The sequence below is a fragment of the Heptranchias perlo genome, chromosome 4 (assembly GCF_035084215.1).
Source record: "Heptranchias perlo isolate sHepPer1 chromosome 4, sHepPer1.hap1, whole genome shotgun sequence".
In the NCBI taxonomy this organism is placed as follows: Eukaryota; Metazoa; Chordata; class Chondrichthyes; order Hexanchiformes; family Hexanchidae; genus Heptranchias; species Heptranchias perlo.
In genome coordinates this window covers 14,974,655-14,991,306 of record NC_090328.1, presented here as the reverse complement: position 1 = coordinate 14,991,306, position 16,652 = coordinate 14,974,655, and the positions used below count along the sequence as shown (strand labels likewise).

At 43.0% G+C, this 16,652-nt stretch overlaps 1 protein-coding gene across 1 annotated transcript in view; it reads left to right on the top strand.

Moving 5' to 3' along the window:
• The first annotated feature begins 950 nt into the window (after positions 1-950).
• glra3 (glycine receptor, alpha 3) overlaps positions 951-16,652 on the top strand; it is a 161,522-nt gene continuing 145,820 nt past the window's right edge. Inside the window, exon 1 of the mRNA XM_067982510.1 lies at positions 951-1,021. Coding sequence (XP_067838611.1) covers positions 951-1,021 — 71 coding nt within the window. The remainder of the gene's footprint in view (positions 1,022-16,652) is intronic.

Here is a 16,652-nt window from a genome sequence, read left to right as displayed (position 1 = left end):
ACTTCTTTGTCATGATTCTGTCATCAAACTATTTTTTAAAAAAATCTAACAAAACGCCATGCATTCACAGCATGATTTGCTATGCAATTCCCGCTTTTACCTATCGTGACTTGTTGCCACAAGTTTAACCGTAGGAAGCAACAAGCCGTTTTTGACACATGGCGAAACAAAAAAAAAACCCATGCCTTCACTACAAAACTGAAGGATGAGCCAAAAAAATCCCACATAGATCGGTCGGTATTTTAATATCTAAATGCAGAGAGAAAAGTTGGATATTCTGCAAAAAAAAAAGCATGAACCCCAAATCTGCAAAGGAACCTGGCTCTTACGTCCTGCACCGCTCACCGCGCGCATCCGTCCATCACTGTCAATCTGGGACCTCCGGGCCAAGCAACAAAAGAAAAACCTGCTAGCTCAGGTCCCGCCTCCTCCGCGGGTTGCTGATTTGCCTGCGGCGACGGGCAGCCTCGCGTTGCGACTGGTCCAGCGCGCCGCCTATCAATTTCCTTTTGTGTTTGCTGCCCCGCCCACCTTGGCGGTGTGAAGTTTGGTTGCACGGCGAGCGGCTAGGCCCCGCCCCCTCCTCCTCCACCTCCTCCTCGCGGGTCACTTGGCAGAAAATGTTACCCGTGCAGCGAGCGGTCAGAAGGAGCGTCTGCTCCACTCACTCAACCTCAGCGATGTCCTTGACTTTGAAAACGTGATCCTGGGACCTTTAACCGTGGGAGGGACGAGACAAAAAAAAAAAAATAATAATACCGAAAGATTTGCAAAAAAAAAACACTCATTAGATTTTTATTTTGCACGCAAGCAAAAAAAAAAAGAGGAAAATTCCCATGCTATTTAGAAAGGAGCGCTGTCCATGGTCCTGCAGGGTAGGGGATTCAAGCCAGCGAGAAGAACTCATTTAAACTGCAATTCTCGCCAGGACCTTATTATATAAAGGCAATATGATCGAAGGCAAATGCCATTCGGTAGCTGCTTTGTGGGCTTATCTCTGGGGAGTAGCGGTGTTTCTAAGGTAAGAGCATCTTACTTTCAAGAACAAGTTACTTTTTTTTATTTTAGGGATTCCTTGTCCTCCTCACCCTCAAATGTTGAGCTGATGTTTCTCGGTATGCTACCTGTTGTTTCATGTCGTACCCGTGAGCATTGTGTTCGAGGTTTAAAGAAAACGAATCAAAACGGCTCTGGATGTAAAGACAGTATTTTTAAAGGGAATAGGAAGTTGCACAGACTTGATAGTGTTAAAACAAACAATTCAACAAAGACATACAAATAGCTGTATTTTGTCAAGCAACAGGCTAACTAGGAGACTTTTGTATTTTGCCAAACTTACTGTCTTTCCCCAAACCAATCTTTGCAACATCGTCATCTCTATATTGTGTTTTTTTTTAAGAATGTGTAGCAAACAAAGGGCAGCAGGAAAATCAAACCAGCGATTTACGAGCAATTCGTTTAGGAATCTGTGTTCAGTTCAACTCTACAAGTTGAAAAGACAATCAAAGCAACAGGAGCACATTGCGTAGCACATAACGCGCACTTCACGATCAGTTTAGAATTGCACTCATTTTTAAAAAAAACAAATCCTGTTGATCTTATTATTGGTCCAACATAAAAGCATCTAAAATTACGAATTTGAACGTGGTTACGAAAACAAACCGTCCTTCTAAAGTAAGAGTCTGCACTAATTCAACGCAGGACATTCAACCCAACCATGAACAGAATCTAATTGAATTGAACCCCTTCTCCCCAAAGAACCGAGATATTGCCTATTAACATTTGAATTGGCCTTGCCCTTTCACATAGACAGTGGAAACACCGTTTTAATTTATTTATTGGTGTCCCCTTTTTATTTGCTCAGTTGTAGTTACTTGCCTTACACTGTGCACCAACTAGTGGCCAGAGAACTAATTTCACCGACTAGCAACGGTCTTATTTTCCACGTTCTGTGTCACTTTCCAAGAAAATGTCACAAAACACCGTTGACTGATCAGTGGTTAAATACAAAATACTGCTTTATGGAAATAACAGCAATTAACTCTGACGGTTTTGTGTTTTGGAATGGCATTTAACTGGTAGGTGAATAAAAATATATTTAATTTTGGTCTGAATGGCGAACAGCCCCTAGAAATGAAGCTTCCATCCCATGGGTCGGGAACGATCTGATAGGACGGCGTGCAAACACTACCTCCCCCGAATGTGATTTGTAAAATGACAACCTCAGAAAATTCTTTTGCATACGTGTGTGTTTGAGAACAGACAAAAAAAAAACAAGTGACCAATAAGCCTAAAGGTGCAAGTTGGGAATGTTGTCCGATACTGGATCATTAGGAATATGTCTCCTATTGATACCACGAGAAGAGGATAAAAATTGTAGTGCAGATGGATCTACTTCTAATGGCCAAATACATTAGAAGAGGTTAAAGGGTGGGCAAGAGAAATTGTCATTCAAAAACACCTAGATATCCCTGTTATTTAGGGGTTTGTTTTATATTTATGCAGACTATTTAGTCTCCTCTTCCTCTGGCTTGCCTCTGTTGCTCAGTCCCCTGTCCCAATTGCTTATTAAATGTTTCAGTTACCTTAATATTTATTGTGGCAGGTAGCTGTCATTTCATAATTGAACAGTACTTGAGTGTGAAAATATTTGTAAATCATATTCAGTTTTTCTAACTTATAATGAGACCTTCTCTTTTGTTTTTTCATATATACTGCCTCTATTGTCATTTGAATCCCCTTGAAAATACATCTGAAACAAGTTGGCACCTTCATAAATTAAGTATTGCATGGCTGTCTGATTCTGCGAATGGTTTGGCCTCTATAGCTCAAGTGTAATAGTTGATAGTGAATTATGTGGATCACGTGTGTAATAGCCTCAGTGCTTCTCACGTAAATATGTAGTCTTCAATAATGCCACAAAGCAGTTCATCAATACCAACAATTTAGCAAATTTCTTTCCATTTTTCACAAAAAAATAGTTTTGAACAATTTACTTCAATTTTTAGATTTTTTTAAAAATCGAGGCACTGAATTTTACGATTCTTTGGTTATGACAAGGTTCACGTGAACGATGCTCAATAGGATGCAAGAAGGATGATACAATGTTACAATATTCACCACTGCTAAAACAGACTGAAAGTGCATATTTTCTACTAAAAATATTGAAGACCAACATGGATATTTAGACTGATTGACATCAATGTTTGATATCGGATTCCAAAACCAAGAGTACATTAAAATGGTCACATCCAATCTTTAGGAGTTAAATACTGGAGTTTGAGTAGTAAATGTGGAAAGGTTGATGGAGTAGTGATGTACTACACTGTGATATCTTTATCATATGTTGTAAATATGATAGAATCTAACATATAGTGAATGTATTAGTTACCTTGTAGCAGCAACACATCAAAGTTACACTTTTCTTTATTTTTATTCGGTTTGGAGAATTTGATCTAATACATATCCAGTTGTTATGATCTGGAATGCGCTACCTGAAAGGATGGTGGAAGCAGATTTAATAGTAACTTTCAAAAGGGAATTAGAAAAATACTTGAAAAGGAAAAAATTGCAGGGCTTATGGGGAAAGAGCAGGGACTAATTGGACAGCTCTTTCAAAGAGGCGCCACAGGCACAATAGGCTGAATGGCCTTCTTCTGTGCTGTATCATTCTATGATTCCATTAGATGATCTTTCAGTAGTTGATTTTAGTGGCTTCAGTTGAATCTGAATGTATGACATGGGGTGATCTAACCAAATGGTAAAAATACTTTAAAAGACGGAATATCGCCTGTCCTCCAAAATAATAAACACAACACATTTTTCCCACATCTTTCCTTTAAAACTTGTATTTCAGTTCACTATATTTTATCTCTCTGTAGCTTCCCAGCCTTTGTGTCTTGAGCTCTGACTGAGGGGACAACTAGGAACATAGTTGTCCCCTCGTGACTGCTCCGCCATTTGATAAGATCATGGCTGATCTGAAATCAAATTCCATATACCCGCCTTTGGCCCATATCCCTTAATACCTTTGATTGCCAAAAAGCTATCTATCTCACATTTAAATTTAGCAATTGAGCTAGTATCAATTGCCGTTTGCGGAAGACAGTTCCAAACTTCTACCACCCTTTGTGTGTAGAAATGTTTTCTAATCTCGCTCCTGAAAGGTCTGGCTCTAATTTTTAGACTGTGCCCCCTACTCCTAAAATCCCCAACCAGAGGAAATAGTTTCTCTCTATCCACCCTATCCGTTCCCCTTAATATCTTATAAACTTCGATCAGATCACCCCTTAAGCTTCGAAACTCCAGAGAATACAACCCCAATTTGTGTAATCTCTCCTCGTAACTTAACCCTTGAAGTCCGGGTATCATTCTAGTAAACCTACGCTGCACTCCCTCCAAGGCCAATATGTCCTTCCGAAGGTGCGGTGCCCAGAACTGCTCACAGTACTCCAGGTGCGGTCTAACCAGGGTTTTGTATAGCTGCAGCATAACTTCTGCCCCCTTGTACTCCAGTCCTCTAGATATAAAGGCCAGCATTCCATTAGCCTTCTTGATTATTTTCTGCACCTGTTCATGACACTTCAATGATCTATGTACCTGAACCCATAAGTCCGTTTGGACATCCACTGTTTTTAACTTTTTACCATTTAGAAAGTACCCTGTTCTATCCTTTTTTGATCCAAAGTGGATGACCTCACATTTGTCTACATTGAATTCCATTTGCCACAGTTTTGCCCATTCACCTAATCTATTAATATCGCTTTGTAATTTTATGTTCTCATCTACACTGCTTACAATGCCACCAATCTTTGTGTCATCGGCAAACTTAGATATGAGACTTTCTATGCCTTCATCTAAGTCGTTAATAATTATTGTGAATAATTGAGGCCCCAAGACAGATCCCTACGGGACTCCACTAGTCACATCCTGCCAATGTGAGTACCTACCCATTATCCCTACTCTCTGTCGCCTTTCGCTCAGCCAACTTCCTAACCAAGTCTTTACTTTTCCCTCAATTCCATGGGCTTCTTTCTTAGCTAACAGTCTCTTATGAGGGACCATATCAAATGCCTTCTGGAAGTCCATATAAATAACATCCATTGACATTCCCCTGTCCACTACTTTAGTTACCTCTTCAAAAAATTCAATCGGGTTTGTCAGGCACGACCTACCTTTCACAAATCCATGCTGGCTCTCTCTGATTAACTGAAAATTCTCGAGGTGTTCAGTCACCCTATCCTTAATTATAGACTCCAGCATTTTCTCCACAACAGATGTTAGGCTAACTGGTCTATAATTCCCTGGTTTCCCTCTTTCCCCTTTCTTAAAAAGCGGAGTGACATGTGCAATTTTCCAATCCAGAGGGACAGTTCCTGAATCTAGACATCTTTATGAACTATGCAAATGCTTTCTGTTCTTAGCCATAGGATATAATGAGATGTGATCTGAGCTGAAGTCCCTGTTGATTGCTCACCTGCCCGTATATTTCTGTTTAGTGCTATGCCTGATGACCTGCTGAAACTTGACAGCTCATCACTCGAGTAAGTCTTAAGTGTGAATGTTACTAAAGCTGGATTTCGCACATCTCCTCCCTCTGTAAACAGAGAGCACTAACTAGACATTCTTTGTGCTAGCATTTCCTATGCAACTCAACCAAAAACATGAAATCCTGTCTGCAGTACATATTGGGGAAATTTGGTAATACTGGATGTGCTAATTAAATTCGAGCCCTAGGCTGATTTGATGAACATGGTCTCTGTATAGCTGAAGTGGTTTAAAAATAAATTGATGTAAAATTTAAACAATGAGATCACTGAAGATTGTTACAAAAACTGAAAGTTAGATTCAATAAGCGGTGGTATTTACTGAAATTTAAAAAAATGGATAGACATCTGTAGGTATAACAGAAGACAAATTATTTATCTTCTTGTTTGGTTGGTTGGGTTTTCTGGCACACACAGAAACCCATCACCCAGGGGGAATTTCCTTACGGTTTCTCCTGAACAATCACCATAACCTTGATCCAAGATTGGTGGAAAAATCGGATAGACGTGTAAATTGGATTTGCGCCAATCTTCCGCCAAAGTTATGGCGGCTGATCAGGTGAAACCCTGAGGAAATTCCTAGTGACAGTACTTAACAGTCGCTAAATCAAGCCACTGGCAAGTTCATACAGGGACTGTTATTTTTTCCAATATGAAAAGAACAGTCTCTCCCACTAGGGATTTGCTTCCATTTGCCTAAATACAGAAAGCTTAGATGCGGATTGGTAGAATCAAGGCTGAGGGACACCCAAGTATGAGCAAGGATAATGCTGGAGTTTAACCAGCTAAAAGCACATGGCCTACCAGCACAGAGGACTTAAAAGCTTCCCACTGCTTATCAACCAGACCGAACCAGCCATTAGAGCATTGGCTTGCAGTGTATTCTGGAGCCAAGTGGGAGGAATACAACTCTCAGGATCTACCCTACCAGGTACCATTAATGAGCCAGGCCGGCTGACTGGTCAATTATGAACAGTATCTGGAGCTCTGCCTACCTTCCTGGCTTAGGTTTAAAATTATCCATTCTTACACAGAGTGTTGACTCGGTTCCAACCTCCATTGCCTAGCATATTATCTTGGAGCTATCTTGACCCCCAAAGAGATCCTACTAGACCCCCCCCCCCCCCCCCAACAAAGGAGATAGCCACCAGTTGGTCATCAGACAACTGACAAGTGTGGGTCTAAACCCTTAGCAAGCAGACAGTGGATAATACAAGCTCCTCCCAAACAGCAAGGTGAGCAGGGCAACTCACTATAAAGCATTGCCACTATCCTCCCGACCACAGTATGCACACGCTTCAAATGTCGGTTCCACCAATTGAATGTGCTGAGTTTCAGAAGCATCTGCTTGCCTCTTTAAAACCAAAACATGGAAAGCACCGAGGCCTGGATGCGTGAGTATGTTGTCTCATACCTGGCCTTCAGGTAATGCCTTCCTGAAGCTGTTATTCCAAATCTAAATTTCTTCATGACAGGACATAGAATCATAGAATCTTACAGCACAGAAGGAGCTGTCCAATTTAGTCCCACACCCCAGCTTTTTCCTCATAACCTTTCATACTAGTCTTCTTCAACTACATGTCCAATTGCCTTTTGAAAGTTCTTACGGAACCTGCTTCCACCACTCTTTCAGATAGTGTGTTCCAGATCTTAACAACCCTCTGTGTGAAAAAAGTTCTCCTCATTTCCCCTCTACTTCTTTTACCAATTATTTTAAATCTCTGACCTTTGGTTATCGACCCACTTGCCAGAGGAAACAGTTTCTCCCTACTTGCTCTTTCAAAACCCCTCATAATTTTGAATACATCTATTAGGTCTTCCCTTAGCCGTCTCAGCTCGAAGGAGAACAATCCCAGCTTCTCCAATCTCTCCACATAACTGAAGTCCATCATCCCTGGTATCATCCTGGTAAAAGAGTCTAACCACCTCCCCTTGACATTCAATGGCATTACCATCACTGAATCCCCTACCATCAACATCCTGAGAGGCACCATTGACCAGAAACTTAACTGGACCAGCTACATAAATACTGTGGCTACAAGAGCAGGTCAGATGCTGGGTATTCTGCGGTGAGTGACTCACCTCCTCACTCCCCAAAGCCTTTCCACACTCTACAAGGCACAAGTCAGGAGTGAGATGGAATGCTCTCCACTTGCCTGGATGAGTGCAGCTCCAACAACACTCAAGAAGCTTGACACCATCCAGGACAAAGCAGCCCGCTTGATTGGGACCCCATCCAGCACCCTAAACGTTCACTCCCTTCACCACCAGCGCACCATGGCTACAGTGTGTACCATCTACAAGATGCACTGCAGCAACTTGCCAAGGCTTCTTCGACAGCACCTCCCAAACCCGCGACCTCTACCACCTAGAAGGACAAGGGCAGCAGGCACATGGGAACAATACCACCTGCACGTTCCCCTCCAAGCCACACACCATCCCGACTTGGAAATCTATCACCGTTCCTTCATCGTCGCTGGGTCAAAATCCTGGAACTCTCTACCTAACAGCACTGTGGGAGAACCTTCACCACACGGATTGCAGCGGTTCAAGAAGGCGGCTCACCACTACCTTCTCTAGAGCAATTAAGGATGGGCAATAATTGCTGTCCTTGCCAGCAACGCCCACATCCCATGAACGAATAAAAAAAACCTCCTCTGCACCCTCTCCAAGGCCTTGACAGCCTTCCTAAAGTGTGGTGCCCAGAATTGTACACAATACTCGAGCTGAGTCTAACCAATGATTTGTAAAGGTTTAGTATGACTTCCTTGTTTTTGTATTCATTGCCCCCATTTGCGAAGCCAAGTATCCCATACACTTTCTTAACCACCTTATCAGCTTGCCCTGCTACCTTCAAAGATTTGTGAATATGTACCCCAGGTCCCTCTGCCCTTGCACCCCCTCAAAATGGTACCATTTAGATTATACTACCTCTCCATGTTGTTGCTCCCAAAGTGCAGCACTCCACACTTATCTGCATCAAATTGCATCTGCCCATTCCACCAGCCTGTCTATGTCCTCCTGAGGTCTGCTACTATATTCCTCACTATTTGCTACATTGCCAAGTTTTATATCATCCGCAAACTTCAAAATTGTACTCCTTTTATCCAAGTCCAGGTTATTTGTATATAACAAGAGTGATGGTCCTAATACGGACACCTGGGGGACCCCACCACATACTTCTCTCCAGTCAGAAAAACATCCATTCACCACTATTGTCTGCCTCCTATCCTTTAGCCAATTATGTATCTAATTTACCACCGCCCCTTTAACCCCATGTGCTTCTATTTTCCAAATAAGTCTGTTATGTCGTACTTTATCAAATGCCTTTTGGAAGTCCATATGTACAACATCTACTGTGCTACCTTCATCAACCCTCTCCGTTACATCATCAAAGAACTCATTCAAATTAGTCAGACATGATTTGCCTTTAAGAAATCCGTGTTGGCTGTCCCCTATTAACCGAGTTAATCCAAGTTGGAATTAATGTTGTCCTTGACAATGGTCTAGTAGTTTTCCCATCACTGACGTTAGACTGACTGGCCTATAGTTACCAGGATTATCCCTCTCCCCTTTTTTGAATAGGGGTGTAACATTTGTAATCCTCCAGTTCTCTGGCACCATTCCCAAATCTAAGGAGGATTGAAAGATTGTGGTCAGAGCCTCTGCTATCTCAACCCTTGCTTCCCTTAGCAACTTAGGATGCATCCCATGTGAACCGGGTGACTTATAACTTTGAGTAATGCCGACTTATTTAGCACCACCTTTCTTTCTATTTTTATCCTATGCATTGGGGGTGATTTTAAACCCCAAGAACGGGTGGGTTGGGGGCGGGTGGGAGTTGAAAATAGTTATTTCTTTGGGTCACAACCGCAAAATTTTCAGATTTTGCATTCCCAGTGGAAAGCCTGTACTTTTACACGCCGACGTTAAACCCGGAAATAAAGCCGGGTTGCGGTCGCGACCCAAAAGACAACTATTTTCAACTTCCACATGCCCCCAACCCACCCATTCTTGGGGTTTTAAATCACCCCCAATATCTCTACTCCCTCCTCCTCTACTGTGACATTAACTTCATTCACTTCTTTTGTGAAGACAGATGCAAAATATTCATTCAGTACCTCAGTCAAGCTCTCTACCTCCACAAGAAGATTTCCTTCTCTCTAATCGGCCCCACCATTCCTTTAACTATCCTTTTACTTCTTATATGTTTATAAAAGATTTCTGGGTTCCCTTTTATGTTACCCACTAATCTTTTCTCATATTCTCTTTTTGCCCTTGTATCCTTTTCCAATTTCCCCCTGCACTCTCTGTATTCTGCCTGGTTTTCTACTCTATTCTGTACCTGACATTTGTCATAAACCTTTTTTGTTTCATTTTAACCTCTATTATCCCGAGAGCTCTAGCTTTGGATGCCCTATCTTTCCTCCTTATGGGAATATACTTAGTTTGTACTTGAACTATTTCCGCCTTAAAGGCCTGCCATTGCTCATTGACTGTTTTCTTGGCCAGTCTTTGTTTCCAGCCCACCTGGGCCAGATCCCTTCTCAAATCACTGAAATTGGCTCTCTTCCAATTCGGTAACTTCACCCTCTTCAATGAGTGGACATCCTTGCTGTCGTACATCGACCAGAACTGCACACAATGGGGTAGATGTTAACTATGTGCAATAGTGTAAAATGGATGATAGCGAGTTTGCAGCCCAAAATGGAAATAAAAATCGGGAGAGGTGTGAAATGGGCTGCCAACTCGCTGTCACTCGTGTTACACGATAGCTTAAAGTCAAGATCTACCCCAATACTTCTGAGAATCCCTACGTGGTCAGTTTTCGGTAAAATATTAAAATGTCTACGTGGCAAAGAAGCAGAATGTAAAATGGTTAGAAAGGGTTAATTAGTTAGTAACTGAGATTGGTACAGGTGGCCTGGCCTCCTGCTGGGCTATATGTTTGCGTAGTCAGCAGGTTTGCATGGTCTTATCATTGGCTCTCTTCCAATTCGGTAACTTCACCCTCTTCAATGAGTGGACATCCTTGCTGTCGTACATCGACCAGAACTGCACACAATGAGATCTTGAAACATTTACCTGAGGAAGGAGAAAATCTCCGAAAGCTTGTGAATTTAAAATAAAATTGCTGGACTATAACTTGGTGTTGTAAAATTGTTTACAATTGTCAACCCCAGTCCATCACCGGCATCTCCACATTATCAATGTAGAGTCTTTGATGTGATTCAAGGACTGGTCTGAATGTCTCCATGTTTATGGCAGATCAATATAGGTAACGAGCTTAGCCAAAGTTGAAAGACATTCCAGGTTGGGAGATAAGGAACAGAAGGGACAGGGAAGAACATTCCAAGTTGGAAGGTGAGGAAGTATACCCTTTGATGTCTAACAGCAACATGGTCAGCACATGGACGATTTATGATTGGCCGGAAATAATGTAACCTCGCATGGCAACCTGTGCCCGGCTTATGATTGGTGTTGACCCTCGTTAAGTATGTTCCAACCCCTATTGATTGTATAAAAACGTGTGGATTTCTGTATGTTTTTGTTCTTGCTCTGCCAGCATAGAGGGACTCTATCAGGAGTCCAAATCAATGCTGCAGACTAAGAACCCTGCTATTAAAGTTGTGCTGAACTTTAAAATGTATTCGACTTCAGTTATTACTGAACCAGACTGAGGGGAAAGAATCCGGATCGTCACTTCAATATTGCCTGTATCGGTGCCTCATATAGACTCATTGGGGGTAGTTTTCAGTTTGGGGCACGGGCACAAAACTGATAGTTGCAGTTCGACCATCCATTATAACACCTGCGCCCAGACTGAAAATTAAATTACCCCCATTATCACCTCCTGGTATATCTGCTCTATCCCTCTGGCTATACATCCTAAGATCTGGTTAGCTTTGCTACTGCTGCCACATGCTGCACTGTTGGTTTCAGTGAGCTTTCCACCAATGCTCTTAGATTCCTTTCCTGTGTTGTAGTCTAGAGTTTATTTTGTTTATCGAGATAATTTTGCATGTCTGTGCTCTTGACACAGAACCATGCTCGCTGCTAGTGTGGAGAAGAGATGGGGCTACAACATTATAGTGCCAATCACTACTCACCACTACTGAGACTCCACACTCTGCTCACTTACCTGTTGTATCAGTGTCTGCACTTGAACGGTCATCAACCAGCTCCTGCTGTGTACCATGACCTTTTCTTCCCCCGATGTGGAGATGCCGGTGATGGACTGGGGTGGACAAATGTAAGGAATCTTACAACACCAGGTTATAGTCCAACAGTTTTCTTTGAAAATCACAAGCTTTCGGAGGCTTCCTCCTTCCTCAGCCTCCGAAAGCTTGTGATTTTCAAAGAAAACTGTTGGACTATAACCTGGTGTTGTAAGATTCCTTACTTTTCTTCCCCCAGCAACTCTTTATTTTTCCCTATTTCCAGATGCGCACTATTTGCCCCTGCCTCTGTCTTATTAGTTTAATTCCTTCCACAATGCCTTGCTTACCCCCTCTGAAATTAGTCCTAGTCTGATTCAGGTGAAGCCTCTCCCATCTGTACAGCTTCCCCTGCCCCGAAATTGTTCTCGGTGTCTTAGGAATCGGAAGACCATCTCTCTGCGCCTTTTGTCTTGGTGCATGTTTACATATCTAATGTGTTGTTCTGCCTCTTCCTGACTCATCCAGCATGTGGTATTGGGAGCTGCAAAAAACAGGCTATCGACCATTGCCATCCTTCCCTCCCCCATTAACAAATTGCCCCAAAGCTCACCCTCTTCTATCCTCATGACTAGTATTTCCCTTTTCCCCCCTTGCTCCACAGTGCCATGATGGTTTGGTTACCCGAGCCCTTGTCCTCACCTGGTGCTGAGAGCTGAAAACTATTGGACAAGTCCAGCCCTGCAAGGTTTCCCTGTACTGGTTCCTCCTGTCTCCCTCCTCTTTCCCTGCAACTTCATATTGACAAGGAATGTATGCATACAGCGGAAACGGAGGAAAAGAGCATCAACAGCCTGCTCCAGGGAGTGATAAATTTGGGATTGGACAACGAGTTATGCAACTTGATGATTGAAAATCCACTTTACATGAAGAATGACTAAATGTCCTAAAAGCAATGAATTGTCATTTGTGTTGACAGTTTTATGATATTATTGATAATGATAGTTATAAATATAGTTTATATTACATTTATTTTGTTATAAGAAAAAAACATATATTACATTCATACAACCATGAGTTCCATGTCTGAATGACCTGTATGGAAAAAAATGATTGCATGTATTTCATTAATACACGCCGTGGTGAAATTCTGATTAGTGCACAGACAGTGGGCTAGAAATTGGGCCATCTAGCGCCCGTTGTTTCAGCGCTACACGACCTCCCGAACATCCAAGATGGCGTCTTGGATGCTCACGCGTCGGACGTCATCTCGGTAAAGGATTTAGTGCATGGGCAAATAACGAACGCTGGCAGCATGTAAAGTAGGGAGACTATGCGTTAGATCGGTGTGCATCACTGATTTATAGTGACAGATACCATTTTTGGACTTAACGCTCCACTCAACGCACAGTCTTAACCACAATCATGTGAACATATCTTAGAGTTCCTGGAGGACTCCCAACCAGTGTTATTTAAAGGGACCATGCAGGATTTACAGGTTAGTTGCTGGATTATTGCTTCTGGCTGCTGATGCATTTATAACTGTTTTTGGAGGTCTCCTACACTTGAATACTAGGACAAGGGTACATAGCCTAACATTTAGAGCCAGGACGTGCAGGAGTGAAGTTAGGAAATGCTTCGACATGCGAAGGGTGGGAGAAGTTTGGAACACTCTTCTGCAGACGGCAGCTGATGCTAGCTCAGTTGTGAATTTTAAATCTGAGATTGATAAATTTCTGTGAACCAAGGGTATTAAAGGATATGGGGCTAAGGCTGGTATATGGAGTTAGGTCACAGATCAACCATGATCTCATTGAATGGCGGAACAGCCTTCAGGGGCTAAATGCCACGGCCACTTGTTGCCTCCTGTTATGCACCTCCTTCTCCTGCAAGAAAGCAGGATGTGTGTCTGGGTGATGTGCCTGTCATGGTTGAATAGCTGCCAGTGTGTGTGGGCTGTAAGTTATGGGTGTGTGGCTTGCAACAGTGTTAATGTGTAGGGGTGAGAGAAAGCATCTGATTGGAAGAGTTGAGTACTGATTGAAAGAGTTTGTTGGTATGTGGGTGATGGGGGTGCAGTGTGTGGAGTAGTAGATGCGGTTAATGGTGCAGTTGGTAGGAGACGCCACTTGACAGTTGACCTCACTTATCTTGACCACTCATGACAAAACATTGAACTTCTTCCTGCACTGCATCCATGTTCGTGGTGCTATGCACCTAGCATTGACTGCGTCCTCTTCTGCCTCCCACTGTCTTTTGAGCATATGTCTGGAGGGCCTCTTGCCCCCCACCCCGATCCCTGCGGATATAGGATGCCCCTCCTTATGTTCACCTCTGGCACCAAGGCCTCTAGCACATCGCAGAGAACCTTGGTGCACACAGTCTCGCACGCTTGGTACAACTCAGATCGGCAGATTGGTGAGGTCTGGCATGCAGATTGGAGGATGTGGGATTTAGTGGTGCACAACCTTTATTCAATGTTTTAACATAACTCAACAGTTTGTAAACATAGGGATGGGACCTGTTCTGTGTTTTACATGTGCGATGTCTGATCTCCGTTCAGACTCCTTGCAGACAGCAGATTGTTATTTTCAGCAAATTACAGGTACCCGCTACCTTTAAGAGATTTTGGCAGGCTGTCAGAGAGACATCCTGCCTTTAAGAGATTGGGCCTCCCCCTGCTGGTGAAAAGTGCAAATGTCTTTGAATCATTGTGCCAATGCTGATTTGCAACGTCGCTTTCAGGTTAGTACTGAGGCTAGACGATTGTCTCGTCCTGCCTGCCGACAGGCGCGGGTTAGTCGCGGATCGCGGTACCTGCGCCCGGTTATTGGCCTAATCCAATTTAACCCCTAGTGTGTTAAATAAAAGTTTCCTTTTTCTCTGCACACTTCCAATAAATGCGCCGTTTAATTTATGCACTTTATGGCAACCCAGCTGGGTTAGGACGTCTCCAACAGAGTGCTTAACGAGCGAAACAGCCACTTCATCTTAATGAATAGTGCACTCAAGGCCAATCCTCCTGCACTGTGTCCAATACCTGGGTGACAAGGAGGGCGAATGCTGAAGGTGAAAATCCAGCTTCAGCAACGATGATCTACAGGTGGTGGTCGATGCTGTGTGGGCCGGGAGAAGAACTATTGACCACAAAACATCGGGAATCTCCTCGGAGCTGCTCCAGCTGTACCTTAACTGGAAATGCGATAGAAAATTCATTTACGCATATAAACAGGGGCTTCCGCTGCAGTTCCGCCAGCAAAGCAGCAGCGAGGAAATTCCTTGCCACAGTCTTACATTTTACTCAGTCGCTTACTAGTTGACATCAGCAGATAGTTTAATCCCACAAAGCAATCAGATCAGGTGAGGTGGCAGACATTAATTCAGTGATAAAGCCCATATTTGAGTGTATGCCATAGGACCCTGATTTGCACATTACAAGTGGCCTCCCTCCTGAAACTGGCGGGCGGTCCAGCCACCCCTCTCAAGATCTTACCCAAGGTAACGGCAAGGAGTGCCAGCGTAAATGGGGCAGTGACCCAATGCCATGTTTTGGTCACTACTGTCCCATCGACACGAGGCGCAGGCTCTTAAAATTGGCCTCAGGTGATTGAAGCAGCACCACTTCAGTTGCTCATGTTGCAGAGGTACCTTGATGCTATTAACATTAAACAATGTACTGTTCAGGCAACTGAACACATTTTAAATGTAAAGGACTATTAAGAAACCGTGGGCCAAACGCATTGTTGACTATCCTAGCACCTCTCCTTATGAAAATGTATGTTCCTTTCCATCCCAACCTTTAATCAGCTCTTAGAGTCCAACTCCAGGACTTGGGTGCAATACTCAACTGCAATACTTAAGGAGTGTTGCATTGTCGTAGGATCTGTCCTTTGGACTGCTGTATGTATATGGGGGCTTGATGTGTGGTACGTGGCATCTGCATCTTTATCTGTGTGTGTGGTGAATGTCTGCGATCTGAGTGTGATGTTTTGTATGGTGAGTGTGTGTGGGGGTGTGCATGTATACAGTGTTTGTGTGGTGTGTGTGTGGGGGGTGTGTGTATGTGTGTGTGTGGTGAATATGCATAGTGTGTGTGGTGAGTGCAGTGTGATGTGTGTATGTGGATTGTGAATATGTGTGGCGGTGTGCGTGCGGTGGGTGTTTTTTTGTGTATGTGTACACGTACGTGTGTGGTGAATGAGTGAGTGAGTGTCTGTCTGCGTGTGTGTGCCTGTGTTGTGTGTGTATGTGTGCTGTGAGTGTGTGTTGTGAGCATGTGCATGTGTGTGTGTGTAAGGAGAGTGTATACGACTTTGAAATTGTCGGAAATTATTTAGCAGAAGTGTAGCATGATAAATGAACTGTTCCACACCTGATCTAATAATACTTAACATAATAATAAGATACCAATGGAGAAAATATTCCATTTTACAGCACATCTGTACTTTATGTTGATGTTGATAAACACACTTGGAAACAGAGCAATGATGATGGATGGCGCTGCTGACATGATTTATTAATGCAATAATAGATAATACAGCACAGCCCTGCCTTACATTGTGGAATAACATTTATCTATACAGCATTCCCATTATGGTCTCGGTATGATACATCAAGTGAAAGTCAAATAGTGTGACATGATTCTGCTAGACACCATTCTGAGCAATGCTGTTCTGAACAGCAAGATGTGGTATTAGAATATTAAACCAACACCCTGCTGAATGCTTGAATATTTATGCTCATTTGCAGAGACAACTCATGCTGTGGCTTTCGGATGACTTACCTCCTCATGCAAAGCGCATAGTTCGTGTACGAATACAGAGCTTTCCTATTGCATGCTAGCCATCTACAGTGGATATGTTGGGGCAATTGAATATTTGATCCTACTGCCGGTTAGTCTTACTGCGGCTGTTGGTAAACTACTAAGCCTTGATTTTCCTCTTTGGTT